The sequence below is a fragment of the Anabrus simplex genome, chromosome 3, assembly GCF_040414725.1.
Source record: "Anabrus simplex isolate iqAnaSimp1 chromosome 3, ASM4041472v1, whole genome shotgun sequence".
Classification (NCBI taxonomy): Eukaryota; Metazoa; Arthropoda; class Insecta; order Orthoptera; family Tettigoniidae; genus Anabrus; species Anabrus simplex.
Genome location: NC_090267.1, coordinates 286,805,670 through 286,823,786, shown reverse-complemented (window position 1 = coordinate 286,823,786; position 18,117 = coordinate 286,805,670). Strand labels below are relative to the sequence as shown.

General features: G+C 38.9%; 1 protein-coding gene across 10 annotated transcripts in view; it reads right to left on the bottom strand.

Annotated features, from left to right (window-relative positions):
- Positions 1-348: 348 nt before the first annotated feature.
- Pcl (polycomb protein Pcl) overlaps positions 349-18,117 on the bottom strand; it is a 374,533-nt gene continuing 356,764 nt past the window's right edge. For all 10 annotated transcript variants that reach the window (XM_067143090.2, XM_067143088.2, XM_067143087.2 and 7 more), the window contains one exon: positions 349-5,540. In XM_067143090.2, the coding sequence (XP_066999191.1) occupies positions 4,515-5,540 (1,026 nt within the window). In that variant the 3' untranslated portion in view covers positions 349-4,514. The remainder of the gene's footprint in view (positions 5,541-18,117) is intronic.

The following is an 18,117-nucleotide window of genomic DNA, read 5'->3' as shown; positions in this document are numbered from 1 at the left end:
TTATTTACTTTACGTCCCACTAACTACTCTTTTACGGTTTTCGGAGACGCCAAGGTGCCCGAATTTAGTCCCGCAGGAGTTCTTTTACATGCCAGTAAATCTACCGACACGAGGCTGATATTTTTGAGCACCTTCAAATACCACCGGACTGAGCCAGGATCGAACCTGCCAAGTTGGGGTCAGAAGGCCAGTGCCTCAACCGTCTGAGCCACTCAGCCTCGCCAGGTGTAAATTTTAATCTGAACTAGAAATGTACCAATGAAATCACTAATCAATATGATAATACTCTCAAATTAATTTAAATTTTTCAATTGTTTAAATCAAAACAATCTCAAGAAGAAAATGTAATTTACAGGAATGGATGCTTGTGGATTTCTTGATTTTGTGACAAAAATATAAGCTGAACTTGCACACTCGAACCAACACAACAACTTGAAAAAACTGTATAATAAACTTTCTGGGCATGATTTAAAATTATATTCTGATGAACAAAATTACACCATGTTATTTTGCAAAATGTTAATATTAAAAACTAAACAGAACCAATTTTAAAATTGTATCCAATTTAAAAGTACCTAATGGTGTGAACTTGTTCATTATTTATTTAGTATATTAAAAAACGTGAAATATTATAGCAAAATTACTGGGTATGCATCTCCAACAAATGGAATCAAGCTAGAACTTGCAAGGAGACCAAAATGCTTGAACATGTGCTGGGGTTCTGCAGGAGGATCGAGTAAGGATATCAATTTCTCAAGACCTGAGGCAGTGTGGATGGGAGGTACACGAAGAAGTTCATTGCGTCTCTACCGACGACTCAATAAGAAGAGTGGACATCATAGCAATCAATAAGAAAGAAAATAAAGCGATGGTGTTAGATCCTACCATTTGCTTCGAGAGGGACCTGCAACAAGCTCAAGATGTTAATCTGGAAAAACAAGCAATTTATACACCATGTCTGCCATATTATGAGCCAAATATAATATTCCCTTTGGTCAATGGATTGTCAGAGGCCTCCTTTTGCATCCAGAGGTACCCTGCCGAAAAACACAGCCACTATCCTTCAAAAAATTTTAAAGTTCTTTTTCATGACACAGAAAATCTTATTACAGATCATAAGAGATTTGCTGCAAATTATAGAGTTGTATTTATACCTGAAATCGTAATCTCCTTACGATGAATTTTCCAAAAAATGATTTCATTATTAAAATTACATACTGTAAGTTATGTATTCCAGAACTTTATGGTCACCCTCACTGGAGTACAGATGATTTATTTTTTTAATGAATCTTGCTACTACACAAGTAACTTATTTACTCATCAAAAGTACAAGCGAGCGCTAAATTGCTAATGGTAAGTTTGAACTTTCTTGCACTTAGAAAAAACATTTCTTTATATCTCTAATGATGGGTTAAAATTTCATCACCTGAAAAAGTTCTAAATTTAAAATAACTATCAAAGCACAGTTATTAAAAAGACACAGGTATTCAAATTTTGATACACTCTTTCAGTTTTAACTGAAATATGAGAAAAGGTGTATATAAAGACAATTTAAATCGAAGGGTGTTGGAAATGAACAAGTTCCATGTTTGTACTGAAGTTGGCAGATTTAAATAACTGCAGGAATCTGAAAAATTTGTTGAAGTTTACTAGTCAGTGCATACTACTTTGGTGCAGAGAGTCTTGTCACTGAATGCCAGGATTTCTTCCTGCACTTTGATCCATCATACTTCTAAAAGGCTGCTACATAATAATGATTAAATATTTACTTAAAATTCCTGAAGCAGCAATAAAGAAAACACAGGTTTAAGACTGTCAAATGTTTTTGTAATGCCAATGAGGATTTTGCATGGAGGGAGATGTCAAGGAGAGAACTGAAATATAGGTGGTGTAGATGTATTTATGTAATGTTATGCAAAGTGATCACCAAAAGAATACTGAGGATAGATTACAGGAAAATGGATCATTTAAAAAAAGTGGTTTTACTGCTCTTCACTAAGATTTGAATATTTATTACATTGTACTGATGTAGGCTTTCATGGCTGGCATCAAATGCAAAGTTGCCTTGTGGGCTTTAGGCTGCAATAACATTTTGAAGAACATCGACATTTCACTTAGAGTAGGCTTTGTCAAGACATTTGGCAGCCAGAACAAACATTCACAATGCTAGCTGAGCTACTGCTTACTTCTAGGCATATGAAAACAAATTATCTTTAGCTGCAGACTGGAAACTTACACATAACTGATACATGGATTTCCACCATCATCATCCAAAAGAGAAGCTAGCACTATTAAAGACCCAGCTTGATCATGCCGAGAAGATGTGAGATTCCACACAACTTCTGTCCAAATTAGTGAATTCTCATATACCAGAGAACCATCACACTCTTTAATATCAATACAAAGCAACCCGAGCAGGTGGTGGTGGTGATTATTGCTTTAAGAGGAAGTACAATTATGCAACCATCATTACATCTAATCTATTCCTCAGTTTCGGGGTTAATCACATCTATGTTCCTCAGAAAGGTGTAAATAGTAACTATCAATAAAAGTATTAATATCAGGTAACTGAAACTGAAAAATGGAAAATAAAATTTATTGGTCACATTCTACGGCATCAGGAAGAGGGCGACCCAGAGTGTCTTATTTCAAGAACCTGCTTCTGAGGATGACCTGAAAGACCGAGTTGAAAAGACTGGCTCAAGACATCTAGACATCTATGGCTGCAGCAACAAAGCTTATTCTTTAGAATATGATGATGATGATGATGAAACACCATGCACTTAGGCATCTTGAATAAAATACAAAATTTGAGGACTTTTGATGACCTGACTGCTGTACAACAGTACCTTGATAGATGACACAAACAGAAAATTTCAACAGCTTCTATCACGAGGAAGAAAGCTTATACTTAAAAAGAGTCAAAAAAATAGCATGCAGCTCTACCATGGTACAATTTCTCCAGAAATACAGACCATGGCAAAACCTAACCGTCTCCATCTAAACAGAACAATAATTCAATTCACAGTCAAATTGTCTTGGCATGCCCTAAAATATGCAAGGTGAAATGTTGACTCTCATAAAATGAAAAGCAACCGTAACTTAATAAGCATGGAAGACTACAATTTTCTATTCACAATATTTGGCTCCAAGATGTTAATTTCTGACCAGAAAGAAACAAGAGTTACAACTGCAGAAGACAGAATCTCTATAGTTGATAAAAAAAACTTTTTGAAGAATAAAACTACCAGAAATGAAACTTACATCAATTTCTTCTGTAGAGCAAAGTAATTGCAAATAGATCACATGTAGTTGGAGCACTCCCTTAAACTGATTTTTACAAACATTATGAATAGTACAAAGTAAATCATCAAAGGAGCAGGTACTTCATCTTTTCTCATTCAAGAAAATTATGTTGGTTTTCAATCAGTTCTATTCATAAAATAATATTTGGTTGAAGCAAACATCTTTTCCTTGAGCAGTATAGAAACAAGAAATCTTGAAGACCAAGCCTTCTTCACCTCAAGCTGTTAGTTTCATATTTCTCAAAGGTAATAAGGGAAAAATATATTTTTTTCAGACTTTCTTCAGAATTCATTCTACTATACACAAAAATTTTATACAACATAAATTATAAATAAATCTGAAATACACTACAAGGAAACAATACCTGCCAATATTCATTTCTAGCAGACACTTATTTCCATGAAGGTACTTTCTATACTTCCTTTCCTTTTCATGAACTTTGAGTTCTTTCTATACATCAGAATATATACAAAGCACTCATAAAAACTTATTAAAGGTAACTTCTTGATCTTGAACTAATTTCTCCAATTTTATGGGACAAAATGGATTTTCATAATAAATACACTTTTTAAAGTTTTAAAATAGAGGTAATATACAGACTTTTAACTTGTGGAATCATTAACACCATGATTTAGAGACAACAAACAAAAATAGTTTTAAAAAAAGAGTTAAAAGCCAAGGAAAGCTAAGCTGAAAATATAACAGAATTTCAATGAACTGCAAACTGAAAGAAAAACAACAATCTGATTAAACAACTTTTCTGTACACAAAAGAAAATTCCTAGTCCTAACAAGAAATATCAGTCGGGAGGAATTTACTTCCTCTTCACAGTGGTGTATTTAAGTATGGCCACAATATGGCTTCATAAATTATGGAACTTCTCTGGAAGAATTGTAATAATTAAACTATAAAACCACAATAAACTGAAGGCTACATCCAGCTGAAGGGTAACTATGAATCAATGTCTTCAGATGAGCTGAAGAGTTAAGTGGTGACGATATCAGCACTTTGATGAGTGAACACTAATATCTAAAAAGGTAAATTGATACCAGTATAAACCAGATTACTCCAGCAATGACGTGGTAAGTTGTTTTACTTTTGCAGTAACACCATAAAATTACACCTATTTAACAGAACAAAAGGAAATACTGGCATCAACTTTGCTGCTTAATTCATTATATTTGTACTACCACATACAAAATTTATTGTTATGTTGATGGCCCTTCCCATTCTATTAGATACTGAGTTTTCCCTCCAGGTGTAGTCCTCCTTGCTCTAACACTAAATTTTTCACCTGCAGCAATTCTATTAGCTGCACCAAAGTACATATTCACTGATGATTTCAGATCATCGAGAGAGATATCAACTGGGTTTTGTTTTACTGGTGATGATTTAGCAGAAGATGGTTGGGATCCCAATTTCTTGTCATTTGTTTTCACATCTAATCTTTGGGCTGCCCTCAATCGCCGACCATTTAACACATAATCTACACAACTGTTCACTTGTCCACCATTTGCACTGTTTGAGGAAGATGATGACGCAACACTATTACTGTTATACATACTTCGTAAAGATCGAACAGATGATCCAGCACCACCCCAAACATCTCCAGACTTGCTTCCATGTTCTGGACGGCCAGGAACATAAGTGGCAGTCTTGCTAGCTGTTCCCCCACAACTATTTGACATCTGACCTGTTCCATTGGCAGAGCTAGCTCGATTCCGCCGATGTCTTCTTCGTTTCACTTCACCATTACGATCAATGCGTATGTCTTTTTCACTCAGCTGTCGTTTAGCAGGGCGAGGTGGTACAGGATGAGATAACACTGGGGTCAATGGTAAAGGAAGGGTGATAGGACTAGTATTCACTGTACTAGAAGGTGTTGAATGAAATAAACTGGCAGTAACATTTAGTCCATTGGGAGCTGATAACAGCTCAGTTAAACTACGAAAAGGGTTGTTCTTGCCTTCAAAGTCTTTAGGTGGAGGGATGAATGAGTCAAGTGTTCCACGAGATGAAGTTTCGTCTCCACTTGTATCTCCTGGAGTAGTTGGAATCGGGCAGGGCAACGAGTTAGCGGACGTCTGTGCTGACTGATTACCAGAAACTGGACTGGGCGACACTGTTACAGGTGTAGTAGCAGTAGAAGATGATGTAGATGCAACAGCCTGAGGTGTATCTGGAGCTGATGAGGACGGAGGCGTAGGTGGCAACTCTTGAGCACTTCTTTGACTCTGGAACAAAGAAACAGTAATAGTATTATGATGAATAAGTCAGTAATAATTGATCATGCTTGTAGCAATTCCACAAATCTACAATAATAAAATGAAAACAGATCAAGTACTAATATATTTTTAAAAGAAAACACACCAAGAGCTGCATACCCAAGACCAGCCTGCGAATTTTGAACTTCAGATCACTGACTAACTTTTAAAATTTCAAGTGCTCTCAATTCAAAATTGTAGTTGTTCTTTTTCTATCACATCAGGTTTCTGTTCAAAATCTACACTTAATTACTTATTATTCAGTAGATGTCATTTTAAAAGCACTTGTTTCATAAAAATGTATACACATACACACAAAGTAAAACCACCTTTTTATGTTCCTGGAATTTACATTTTCCTACCATTTACCTTTCACTCCCTTCAATTCCTATGCTCACAATGTAATTTTCACCCACTATTTATGTATGTCTGTGAATGTAAATTGACAAATGTAAAATTGCTACTGGACCATAAAAAAATAAATTTTCAGGGGTTAACTCTGCTTCATTTGTTAAAAGGATGCAAAGTTTAATCAATGGGTAGGCAATGGGTGTTACAGTTGGCTTCAACTGGATTGGTTTTAGAAACAAATGAACGCTGTGCGCTACTTCACTGTAGTACCAAATGAAAATGAGCAACATCATGTTCTCACTTCAAGATCACCACTTGTCTCACCGCTGTGTTTCTTTTTGATAGTGGTTTAATGTTGTAATAAAACATTTATTGTTTTTGGTGATGGAGGGATGAGAAAGGGTTAGGATTGGGAAAATAGCAGCAGTATGGCTTTACAGTAATTAAGATACAGCCCCAGGAATTGCCTGCTGTGAAAACGGTAAACTATGGAAAACCATCTTCGGTACTGCTGATGGTGGGATACAAACCCACTATCTCCCGAATGCAAGCACACAACCCTAACTGCACGGTCAACTCACTCAGTCACATCGCTGTGTGAATTTCCACACACGTTCAATGAGATTGTCTGTACAGTGCATTAAAAGTTATTTGAATGTACTCTGAAATACTGTCCTGCAAAGTTATTTCAAGAATGCAGAAACAAGAAAGCAAGTCTGTTTCAACTGACAAATGATGCGTATTTTGGAGAAAGTGGATTTGTTTAAAGAAACATGGCACCTGCAAAGAAACTAGGCATCTCTGTATCCATACTAAACACCATCATGAGTAACAGACACAATCAAGCAAAGTGCTTCAAAGTGCCATCCACACCTAGAGACAAAATATCAAATATTTAACATATGATGAACTTGTGCCTTTGCTGGTGAGACATAGTGTTTACAGTGCATTATGTCTTCTGGTATGGGCTAGAATAAATTTGATACTTTTATTGACCTGTCTCAGTCTCATCCTTGTGTTTTGAAAGTTACCGAGGTATGAGTGATGCTAATAATACCATTCCTTATGCAACCAGTCCCTGTTATGTAGCGTCTGTTGGTGCATGCATTTCAATGGGCTTGGCAGACTGATATGTAATACCAGCTTCTAGCTCGGTGAGGAAAGCAACAGGAAACTAACTCGCACCTCATTTCCCTATTATGCCTCTTCAGTGACGCCTAGGCTATATATGGCAGCTGTTGGCGGAGCTATGGAGGATCAAACCAGCCTTCGGGCTGAATACTCAACATACACACATACATGATGAATAAGAAAAAATTGGTTGCAAATGGTTTTACTTCGGCACGAACGGCAGATGATCCTGTCAAGTGGCAAAAACTACCTCGAAAGCGGCAAACATGCTGGAGATTGAAGACTTCATGGACTCAAGTGGCTGGATAGATCAATTTAAAAAAAAAACAGAGGTTATATGTGGAGAATGAACAGTATATGTGAAGAGACTGTTCAGACCTGGAGTCAGCATTTCAAGAGTTGCACAAATTTACGAAGAATACAACATTTTTAATGTGAACAAAGCAAGTCTGTTCTACAGCTTCCTGCCAAACTTGACTCTTACTTAAAAACAGAAGCTTGTCATAGTGGCAAGTGGTACACCGTCATTCTAGGAGTGAATGCAGAAGGCTCCAAGAAACTGCACACCTTTGTGATTGAAAAAAATCAAAGAAACCTCTATGATACTCCAACATCAAGATTTTGCCAACTACTTATGATTCCAATCAAAAGGCATGGATGTTGTCCTCGCTGTTCAAGCAGCAGATGTATGTCCTTGATGTCAAAAAGGGGGCACAAAATAAGAAGAGCAGTTGGTAATGTGGAATTGACATTCTTCCCAGCTGCACAAGCAAAGTGTCCCAAGAGGAGTAGTAGTAGTAATAGTAGTAGTAGTAGTAGTAGTAGTAGTAGTAGTAGTAGTAGTAGTAGTAGTAGTAGTAGTATCAGCAGTCTATACCTATAAAAAAAATATGGAAACAGCGTCTGGTTTTTAGTGCCGAGAGTGTCCAAGGACAGACTCGGCTCGCCAGGTGCAGGTCTTTTGATTTTATGCCTGTAGGTGACCTGTGTGTCGTGATGAGGATGAAATGAAGAAGACAACACATACACCTAGCCCCCATGCCAGTGAAATTAATCAATGATGGTTAAAATTCCCGACCCTGCCAGGAATCGAACTCGGGACCCGTGACCGAAGGCCAGCGCGCTAACCATTTAGCCATGGAGCCGAACTATACATATTTAGTGTAGCTACATCATTAGCCCCCTATTCTCAGTACTTTTTAATTCTATTCTATTTGATTCGTTACGACCCCTGAGGATCACAAGTGACTTGTTTGGCATGTCTTCTTTCTTCCCAATACCTCTTCATTATCTCACTCCTCTTTCTCTCTGCTTCCGTGATCTGAATCTGGATCCTGGTGTCTGTCCATCTGTGACCTTCCACGAGCTTTTTGTATTTGGACCTATCCTGTACTGTCATCACTGGATAATTTTCCTGTATGCCAATAGTCTCCCAATCTTCTCTGACTTCCTTCATCCACTTATCTCTAGTTAAGCAAGTTGCATTCCATATCTTCTTCGTCAGCCTACTGTCATCCATCCTCATGATATGTCCCACAAATCCTAACCTTCTCGTTTTTATCACTACAGCCCGGATTTCCATGCACAATCAAATCTCAAAATATGCATGCATTCATGCACTATCAAAATTAAGTTCCTTTTGAAACATTGCACCACAACTAAATTCTCCGAATTGTCTTGATTTAAGCTCATTCGTTTACCTGTCAGCACCTTCTTAAGCTCAGAAAATTACCTTTCTACGTCACAAGAAGAGACAGGTGCAAACTTAAATGAAGACATTTGGGACAAAGTGAGGTCAAATTGTACGTCTTTTGCATTTTCACCACAATACGTCTTATATAAGCTTGGAAGTTCTAAGTTCCCAAGGAGGGAATTAGATATTTTTCCACCAATAGAGCATTTCAAAAGACAGATCAGAAGTAAGGTTTTTCAGGCGTTTGCTCTATTAACCAGAGTTTCGTCTTAGGTCTGACACTAGACTCATCAGAGTGGGATGTGTCAGACCCTACCCACTGACGCTGGGGTGTATGCAGGTGAACTTATCAGAAGCCCTATATAAGAGGCACAGTCTGATAACTGCATACGGGCATTAATATAAGCTTGACGAATTCAAAATCAGGATCTGAACGGATCACTTTGTTCAATTTATATCTAGCTGCCGCAGCTACTTCTCCGTGCAATGATAGCAGACACATTTGAATGTCCTTAATAACTGGCAATGATTGCCTGCTACGATAACAAAGTGACGAGTGAGAGATCCAGGTAGGAAAATCCAGGATAACAACAGAAGAGGGTTCAGTGCAAAAGCAAGGTTTGTAAGTTGCTAGCTCAGTAACGCAGCGTCACAGAAGTGCGATACAAGTTTTGTTTTGTTCTTCTAACATAGACGAAAAAATGAGCGATTAATGAGTAATGCACAACTTATGGTTCAATTGATAACAATGTATAACTAGGCCCGCTTATTCCTAAGAATTACAGAGATCCGTGTGGGGCATTCCGACTTACGTCAATATTTACTCAAGCAACAGACAAGAAAGTGTTTGGTTAATTGGATTATAGGTCCTCTACCTTATGTGGTACTAAATTAGGTTGTCACATACGATGCCAGGAATACATTCTTGCTGTCACTCAGAAATAGACATAGCCTACTGTATAATGTGGAAAAAGAGTCCTAAATTCTGCAAACCAACATTCATAAAAGGCAAGAACAGTCACATTATGCAATATAAACGTCCAAATATTCAGTAGTGAATCCAAAATCTTCAAAATATGCATTATGCATGAATCTTCTCCTAAAAAGACATAAACATGCAAACATGCAAGGAAAAAGAATGGTTATTTGGAATCGTTAAGCCATAAAACGAATATCTGCAAAGTTTGAGAATTGTAACCAGCTTATTTAAAAACGGAAATCCGGGTTCTACTTATCACACTCGAGATTGGTTCTATACTCGCATATAGTTCCTTGCCTTGATCTGTGTAGCCAGATTTCACCTTGCTTTTTGGTGCCCCATATATGTCTCAAGATTCTTCCTTCCTCCTTCTCCAATTGTATGCATGCTCTCTTGCCCAATGACAGCTTTTGAGTTGCATATAATGCAGCATTCCTGATGGTTATCATGTAGTGTCGCAGTTTGGCATTCCTCGAGAGGTTCTTCTTTCCATACGTAGTCATGGCTGCATATCGTAGTTTCAGCAGCAGTTGAGCTCTGTCTGTGGTACTTTTGTTGCTTTGTACTTTACCCCTGATGTTCTCACCTAGGTACCGGAAGCTGTCGACTCTCTCTACCACTTAGCCTTTTACATTCAAATCGGTCTTCGTATTCAGTACCTTCGTCTTGTTGTAGGCTATTTTTAGACCAACCTTTGCTGCAGTCTCAGCTAGATTTGCTAGTGCCAACTTTGCATCTTCTTCCTTCTCATGTAACAACACCATATCATCTGCGAAGGCAAGGCAATCCACTATGACAGTGTTTTTGATCTTATACCCAAACTGTACACCTTCAATTCCCATGGTTCTATTCAACTGTCTCCATTGCTTCACCACTTCATCCAAAACTAGGTTAAATAATATTGGCGACAGACCATCCCCTCGTCGGGCTCCTGTCTTAATTTCAAAGCTGTCTGACAACATACTCCGGTATCTTACTCTCACCAATGCATGTGTCGTAGAATCCAATCCTCTGTCGCGTAGGATGTTCAGTAGTGTGTTCCTGTCTATTGAGTCGTAGGCTTTTGCAAAGTCTACAAATGTCACTATTGTGTCTTTTCCTTTCCTGTGTCTGTGTTCTATGATTCTCTTGAGTCCAAAGATCCGTTCTACGAAGTTTCTCCCTTTCTGGAAACCACCCTGGTATTCTCCTATGGTCGATTCAAGCTGTGCTTCCACTCTGTTCAGCAATAATCTCGAGAGTATCTTGTACCCAATGTTTAGCAGTGAGATACCTCTGTAGTTATCCAGTATTCTTTTGTCTCCTTTCTTATGTACTGGTATAATTATGGCTTCTTTCCAGTCGCTAGGTATCTTCTTATTTATCCAGATGTCTATTAGTATTCTGTACATGCTTTTTCCCATTGCATGACCACCCCATTTGATCTCCTTGCTGCTTTGTTGTTCTTGAGATCCTTGATTGCCTTCACAACTTCTGGAGGGTGCTCGTCCTTGGTTGATGTCTCTGCTGTACTGTAGAGTCATACTCCCTGTGGGTGCTTCTGTGTTCAGTAGATCTTTGAAATATCTTGGCATTTCCTCGCATACATCTTTTTCACCTATTTTCAACTCACCATCTTGTCCTTTCACAAAAGGTTCTCTCGCCACATAATCCTTTATCCTGCCGTTCATCTCCTTAAAGAAGGATCGTGATTTGTTTTTCTTGAACGCTTCTTCCAGCCTCTCATTCCACCTTTTTCTTGTGGCATTCCTGATCATCTTGGCAGTCATCTTTCTCGCTGTCTCGAATGCTGACAGGTCCTCTTCCTTCTTGGTCGTCTGCCACCTTACCCACATCTTCCTCCTTTACTCTACCGCCTCTTCACATTCTTCTGTCCACCACTCACGCTTCCTTCTCTTGTTATTAGTGGGCAATCGTTTGGATTCTTCTCTAACCTTGTCCTTTAAGTTTTCCATTTACTCTCCACTGTCAGGTTCTTCATGTACTGATCTCGGTTTTTGTTCAGCAGTTCTCTGTCGATCTGGTGTGAGTCTGTGTTCGTGTTTCTCCTAGTTCTGTTTGGTATCCATCTACATTTGATTTCAATGAGATAGTGGTCAAGACTCCATTCTGCTATTTTTCCTGACTTTGGTGGTCATGATCTCCGCATGGTTTTTGTCTTGGATCGTTACGGGGTCTATTTGCCTTTCACCAATTCTATTGCCCGGACTTACCCAGGTTGTCTTTTTACTCGCCTTGGCTTTATAGTGTGTGGTCATGATTATCATCCTGTGTCTTTTGCACAAGTTCGCAAGTCTTTCTTCATTCTTATTTGTTCTCTTGTGCACAGGGTAATCCCCTACAGGGCCTTTGAATCTCCTTTCAGTGCCTAGCTGTACAATGAAGTTGAAAGGGTGGCAGTCTGGATGATTGACTGATATGGCCTTGTAATACTATTTAACTTGGTTCATCTGTGTTGATACTGCTACACAGTTGAAAGCAACAGGAAACAACAGCTTTAACTAACTCCCAAAAACATGCAGTTCTCTATGATGTACTGATGATGGCTTCCTTCCGGGTAAACTATTCCGCAGCTAAAATTGTCCCCCATTCAAATATCGGGGGGGGGGGGGCGACGACGACTACACAGGAGGGAGCAATCGTCAGGAAGGTGAATACTGACATTCAGCAAGTTGGGGTGTGGAATGTTAGGAGTTAGAATCGTTGAGGTAGGTTAGAGACTCTGAAGAGGGAAATGGATAGACTAAAATTAGATGTAGTTGGTAAAAGTAATATATGCTGGCAGGTTTTTTTTTTTTTTTTTTGGTAGGGGCTTTACGTCGCTCCGACACAGATAGGTCTTATGGCGACGGCGGGATAGGAAAGGCCTAGGAGTTGGAAGGAAGCGGCCGTGGCCTTAATTAAGGTACAGCCCCAGCATTCGCCTGGTGTGAAAATGGGAAACCACGGAAAACCATCTTCAGGGCTGCCGATAGTGGGATTCGAACCTACTATCTCCCGGATGCAAGCTCACAGCCGCGCGCCTCAACGTGCACGGCCAACTCGCCCGGTATGCTGGCAGTTAGAGCAGGAGTATTTATTATCATAAGAATTATTGTAGCCTTACAATATTTTAGCTACAAATGTAGCGTATTCTACTCAAGTATCTCACCATCCCTTGGGACAAAATTTCAGTACCTTCAAAAACTGTAAAAAGTAGTTAGCAAGACGTGAAACCAATAACATCATAATAATAATTTCTCATCATGGAGAGGCACTTCATATACGATATCAGATACTCTCTCAATACATAACCATGGAGGTGGAACTAAGCCTCAAGTGGAGAAAAATATTAGATCTAGGTTTATTTCACAGTTGTATACATATCCAGAATCCACTGATAAAATGGGCCTATGTACCAGATCACCAGGTTGAAGAGCAAGTGCCACAGGTATTTTGTGGTTTTAAGTTCACGGTGTGGGTTACTGTAGTCACATCCTAGTTCGTGAACCATGGGCTATGGCTGATTGGACTAGTAAGTGGTCCTGAGAGTCGGAATACCAGTTGCTATGAAATGGGAGTGGGCATCTCACACATATTCTGAGTCGTGGCCTTCCTTGTGCTCAGCCGGCTAGGGCTATACAATCCACCATGGTTCATTACCCGTTAGAGGAGAGATCCTCACGTGGACTATGTGTAAGTAGGGTAGCATCCTGTTTCATGAATTTACCGAGCTCAGAACATTTTAAGCAAGCTTCGGACCTATGGGAGTAACTGGAGTCCCACTCCCATTTGACAGGCGAGGGACTTCTTGGAAACAACTTGGTGAACACAATGGAATTCGATGGGGAGCTATCAATATTAATGGGGCTTATGGAAGAAAGAAAGTAGAACTGGCTGAGTCAGCAAAGAGGATGCATCTGGATTTGCTAGGAGTAAGTGATATTCGGGTAAGGGCAGATAATGAGGAAGAGAGACGAGATTATAAAGTGTTCTTGACGGGTGTTAAAAAGGGAAGGGCAGAGTCTGGGGTAGGGCTGTTCATCACGAATACTATTGCACGCTACATAGTTTCTGTTAGGCACATAAACGAGCGAATGATGTGCGTAGATTTGGCAGTTGGAGGAATTAGGACGAGAATGATCTCGGTTTCTCCATGTGAAGTTGACAAGTTTTATGAAGCATTGAGCAACAGCAAGGATAGGATAGTGTTAATGGGCGATTACAATGCGAGAGTTGGAAATAGAACTGAAGGATATGAAAGGGTGATTGGTAAATGTGGGGAAGATATGGAAGCAAATAGGAATGGGAAGCGTCTGCTGGACTTCTGTGCTAGTATGGGTTTAGCTGTTACGAATACATTCTTCAAGCATAAGGCTATTTACCGCTATTCATGGGAGGATAGGGGTATCAGATCCATAGTAGACTATATCTTAACAGACTTTGAATTCAAGAAATCTGTTAGGAACGTACAGGTATTTTGAAGATTTTTCGATGAAACAGACCACGATCTGATCTGTAGTGAACCAAGTATCTCTCTAGGCCTAGGATAGAGAAAGTGAAGTCTGTCTGCAAACGAATAGGTAGAAAAACTACATGATGAAGAAATTAGAAGTACATGGATATAATTAGTGAGAAGTTCTGAACAGTGGAAAGTAAGCAGGTTCAGGATATAGAAAGAGAATGGGTGGCATACAGGGATGCTATAGTAGCAACAGCAAGGGCAAGGGAATGCCTAGGAGAAACTGTGTGTAAAGATGGGAAAAAGAGAACATCTTGGTGGAATGATGAAGTGAGAGTAGCTTGTAAACATAAAAAGAAGGCTTATCAAAAATTGCTCCAAACAAGGGCTGATGCAGACAGGGAATTGTACATAGATGAAAGAAACACAGAAAAACAAATAGTTGTTGAATCCAAAAAGAAGTTGTGGGAAGATTTTGATAATAACCTGGAAAGGCTAGGTCAAGCAGCAGGGAAACCTTTCTGGACAGTAATAAAGAATCTTAGGAAGGGAGGGAAAAAGGAAATGAATGTTTTGGGTAATTCAGGTGAACTCATAACAGATCCCAGGGAATCACTGGACAGGTGGAAGGAATATTTTGAAAATCTTCTCAATGTAAAGGGAAATCTTTCTTGTGGCGTCGCGAACAACCAAGCTCATGGGGAGGAGGAAAATGATGTTGGTGAAATTACGCTTGAGGAAGAGGAAAAGGTGCTAAATAAACTCAATTGTGATAAAGCAGCAGGAATAGATGAAATTAGACCTTAAATAGCAAAGTATAGTGGGAAAGCAGGGATGAAATGTGCTTCAGAGAGTAATAAAATTAGCATGGAGTGTTGGTAAGGTACATTCAGAATGGAAAAAAGCAGTAATTGCACCTATCTATAAGCAAGGGAACAGGAAGGATTGCAACAACTATTGAGGTATCTCACTGATTAGTATACCAGGCGAAGTATTCACTGGCATCTTGGAAGGGAGGGTGCGATCAGTGGTTGAGAAGAAGTTGTATGAAAACCAGTGTGGTTTCAGACCACAGAGGGGATGTCAGGATCTGATTTTCAGTATGTGCCAGGTAATTGAAAATGCTACAAGATGAATTGACAGTTGTGTTTATGTTTCGTAGATCTAGAGAAAGCATATGGCAAGGTACCGAGGGAAAAGATGTTCAACATACTGGGAGACTCTGGGATCAAGGGTAAATTATTAAAATCAATCAAAGGCATGTATGCTGACAATTGAACTGCAGTGAGAATTGATGGTAGAATGAGTTCTTGGTTCAGGGTACTTACAGGGGTTAGATAAGGCTGTAATCTTTCACCTTTGCTGTTCGTAGTTTACATAGATCATTTGCTGAAATGTATAAAGTAGCAGGGAGGGATTCAGTTAGATGGAAATGTAGTAAGCAGTCTTGCCTATGCTGACGACTTAGTCTTAATGGCAGATTGTGCCGAAAGCCTGCAGTCTAATATCTTGGAACTTGAAAATAGGTGCAATGAGTATGGTATGAAAATTAGCCTTTCAAAGACTAAATTGATGTCAGTAGGTAAGAAATTCAACAGAACTGAATGTCAGATTGGTGATACAAAGCCGGAACAGGTAGATAATTTCAAGTATTTAGGATGTGTATTCTCCCAGGATGGTGAGAATGAATCAAGGTGCAGTAAAGCTAATGCAGTGGGCTCGCAGTTGCGATCAACAGTATTCAGTAAGAAGGAAGACAGCTCCCGGACGAAAGTATCTTTACATCGGTCTGCTTTCAGGCCAACTTTGCTTTACGGGAGCGAAAGTTGGGTGGACTCAGGATATCTTATCCATAAGTTAGAAGAAACAAACATGAAAGTAGCGAGAATGATTGCTGGTACAAACAGGTGGGAACAATGCCAGGATGGTACTCAGAATGAGGAGATAAAGGCTAAGTTAGGGATGAAGCTGTACGCATAAACAGGCTTCGGTGGTGGGGTCATGTTAGGTGAATGGAGGAGGATAGGTTACCTAGGAGAATAATTGACTGTGTTATGGAGGCTAAGAGAAGTAGAGGGAGACTAAGACGATGATGGTTACACTCGGTTTCTAATTCACAGAGGCTTGCAAGATGGAACGCTGATATATGTTTAACAATTTAGTAGCATTTTACTCAGATCCATAAGAAACTTCTGCTTGTTGAGAAAAATGTCTAAAGCATCTACTTTTGGAGAATTTTCTAAATGATGATCAATGTCACCTAATTTTTCACAAACATTTCAAAAAACAACCTACAACAACATATAACTCGAACATTTCATGCAACAGGCATGCCTGCACTCATGCACGCATCAACAAGCTCGTCTTGCATCCAAGGCCAGGACAGTGCATGCGCACCTCCTGTGTACTGAACTTATCAGACAATCGTACTGTTGCTGATAGAAAAAAAAAATTCTGAGGTTGGTTCTTAACTTAAATGCTCTCACATTATTAACACTTACCAAGTAGAATATGATACTGTAGTGGTACGATCAACCAAGTGCAGTGAAATCTCGATACAATACTATGAGAAACCAAGTAGAGGGAATTATTATTATAAGAGGGATTTAGAATAAATAGGTCTCATGTCAATTGAACGCAATACAATTGGAAAATTTTATACATTAACAACCTGACACATCATTTAATTCCCACTAATATGGGGTTAGTGAGAAAAAAAAAAAAAAAAAAAAAAGAGAGAGAGAGAGAGAGAGAGAGAGACAATACCGTACCTATATTCAGCAGAGTACTTTCATATTGACCATGTAATTATAATTTCTCACACATAATTGTTGTTCACACTACGCAGCACTCTGCTATTGTAAACTACCATAGTTAAAGAAATTTAAATGACAATTCTTTCACATGCCTCTTCACAGACAGGGAATCACGCAAAGACCCAATTGCTTCGAGATTAACTGCTACACTTACAACAGTCCTTCGAATGTACATGTCAAAACGAGATAATGAAAGGGCTATTTTAGTTTTAAGCAGCTGAACGATAGCTACAGTACTGTTGTTTAAACCCTTCTGGTATGCACACTACACATGGATCTTCCTGGAATTCCGTAGCTGTCAAGTTCCCGGAGTCACAACAAAACCACCTCTCAGGTAAGTACACAGCTATAAATGCTTGCTATGCTTACACAACAGGAAAGTTAAATCTTCATATGATAATAACAGATGTGCCTACTTTCATTTGCGCTTGAATTATCATAGTGCAGTAGAGTCCCATAAACTCAACCTAATGTGGATTAAGAGGGTGTAGAGTTTTATGGAATAAGGGGTGGTTTATTCAGAACTCATAATATTGTACTGCACGATACTCTAATGACATTTCTAGCACAATACAGGACACAGAAAAGTACAACATACTCTAACATAATTGTTCAAAGTTAAAAAAGGAGACTTACATATAAAACTGAAGATACGACTAGTTCTTTGTAGGAAAATATGCTGTGATACTTGACTGGCTCTTGCATGATTTCGCCTTTGTGAAGGTTTGTCATGTAGGTGACATGGAAATAAAATGTCCATAGCAGATGCACCTTGCTCCTCCATATATTGATGCATTCATTCAATGGCTTGTAGTCCTTCACTGTGAGCCATCTTTTCAACTTTCTTGTTGTCTTCCATCTATTTGCCTTCTGATTCACCTTTAATTTCTATCTTAGTTCTCTTTCACAAGAACAATTATCTAAAAATTCAGTTTTCATCTTGTCCTATCCATTCTACAACACCACCATCAATAACATCTTTGCAGCCTGGAGTCTTCTTCAGTAAGTCCACTATTTCACACTTTGTGTCTTCCCTGATTTCTTAGAACTCATTTCCTGAACGGGCCAGCAACTTTCTCCAGGAACAAGTAAGGCTTATGTGCTCGACTTCACTCTAAGATTAAGTTAAAAGAAGG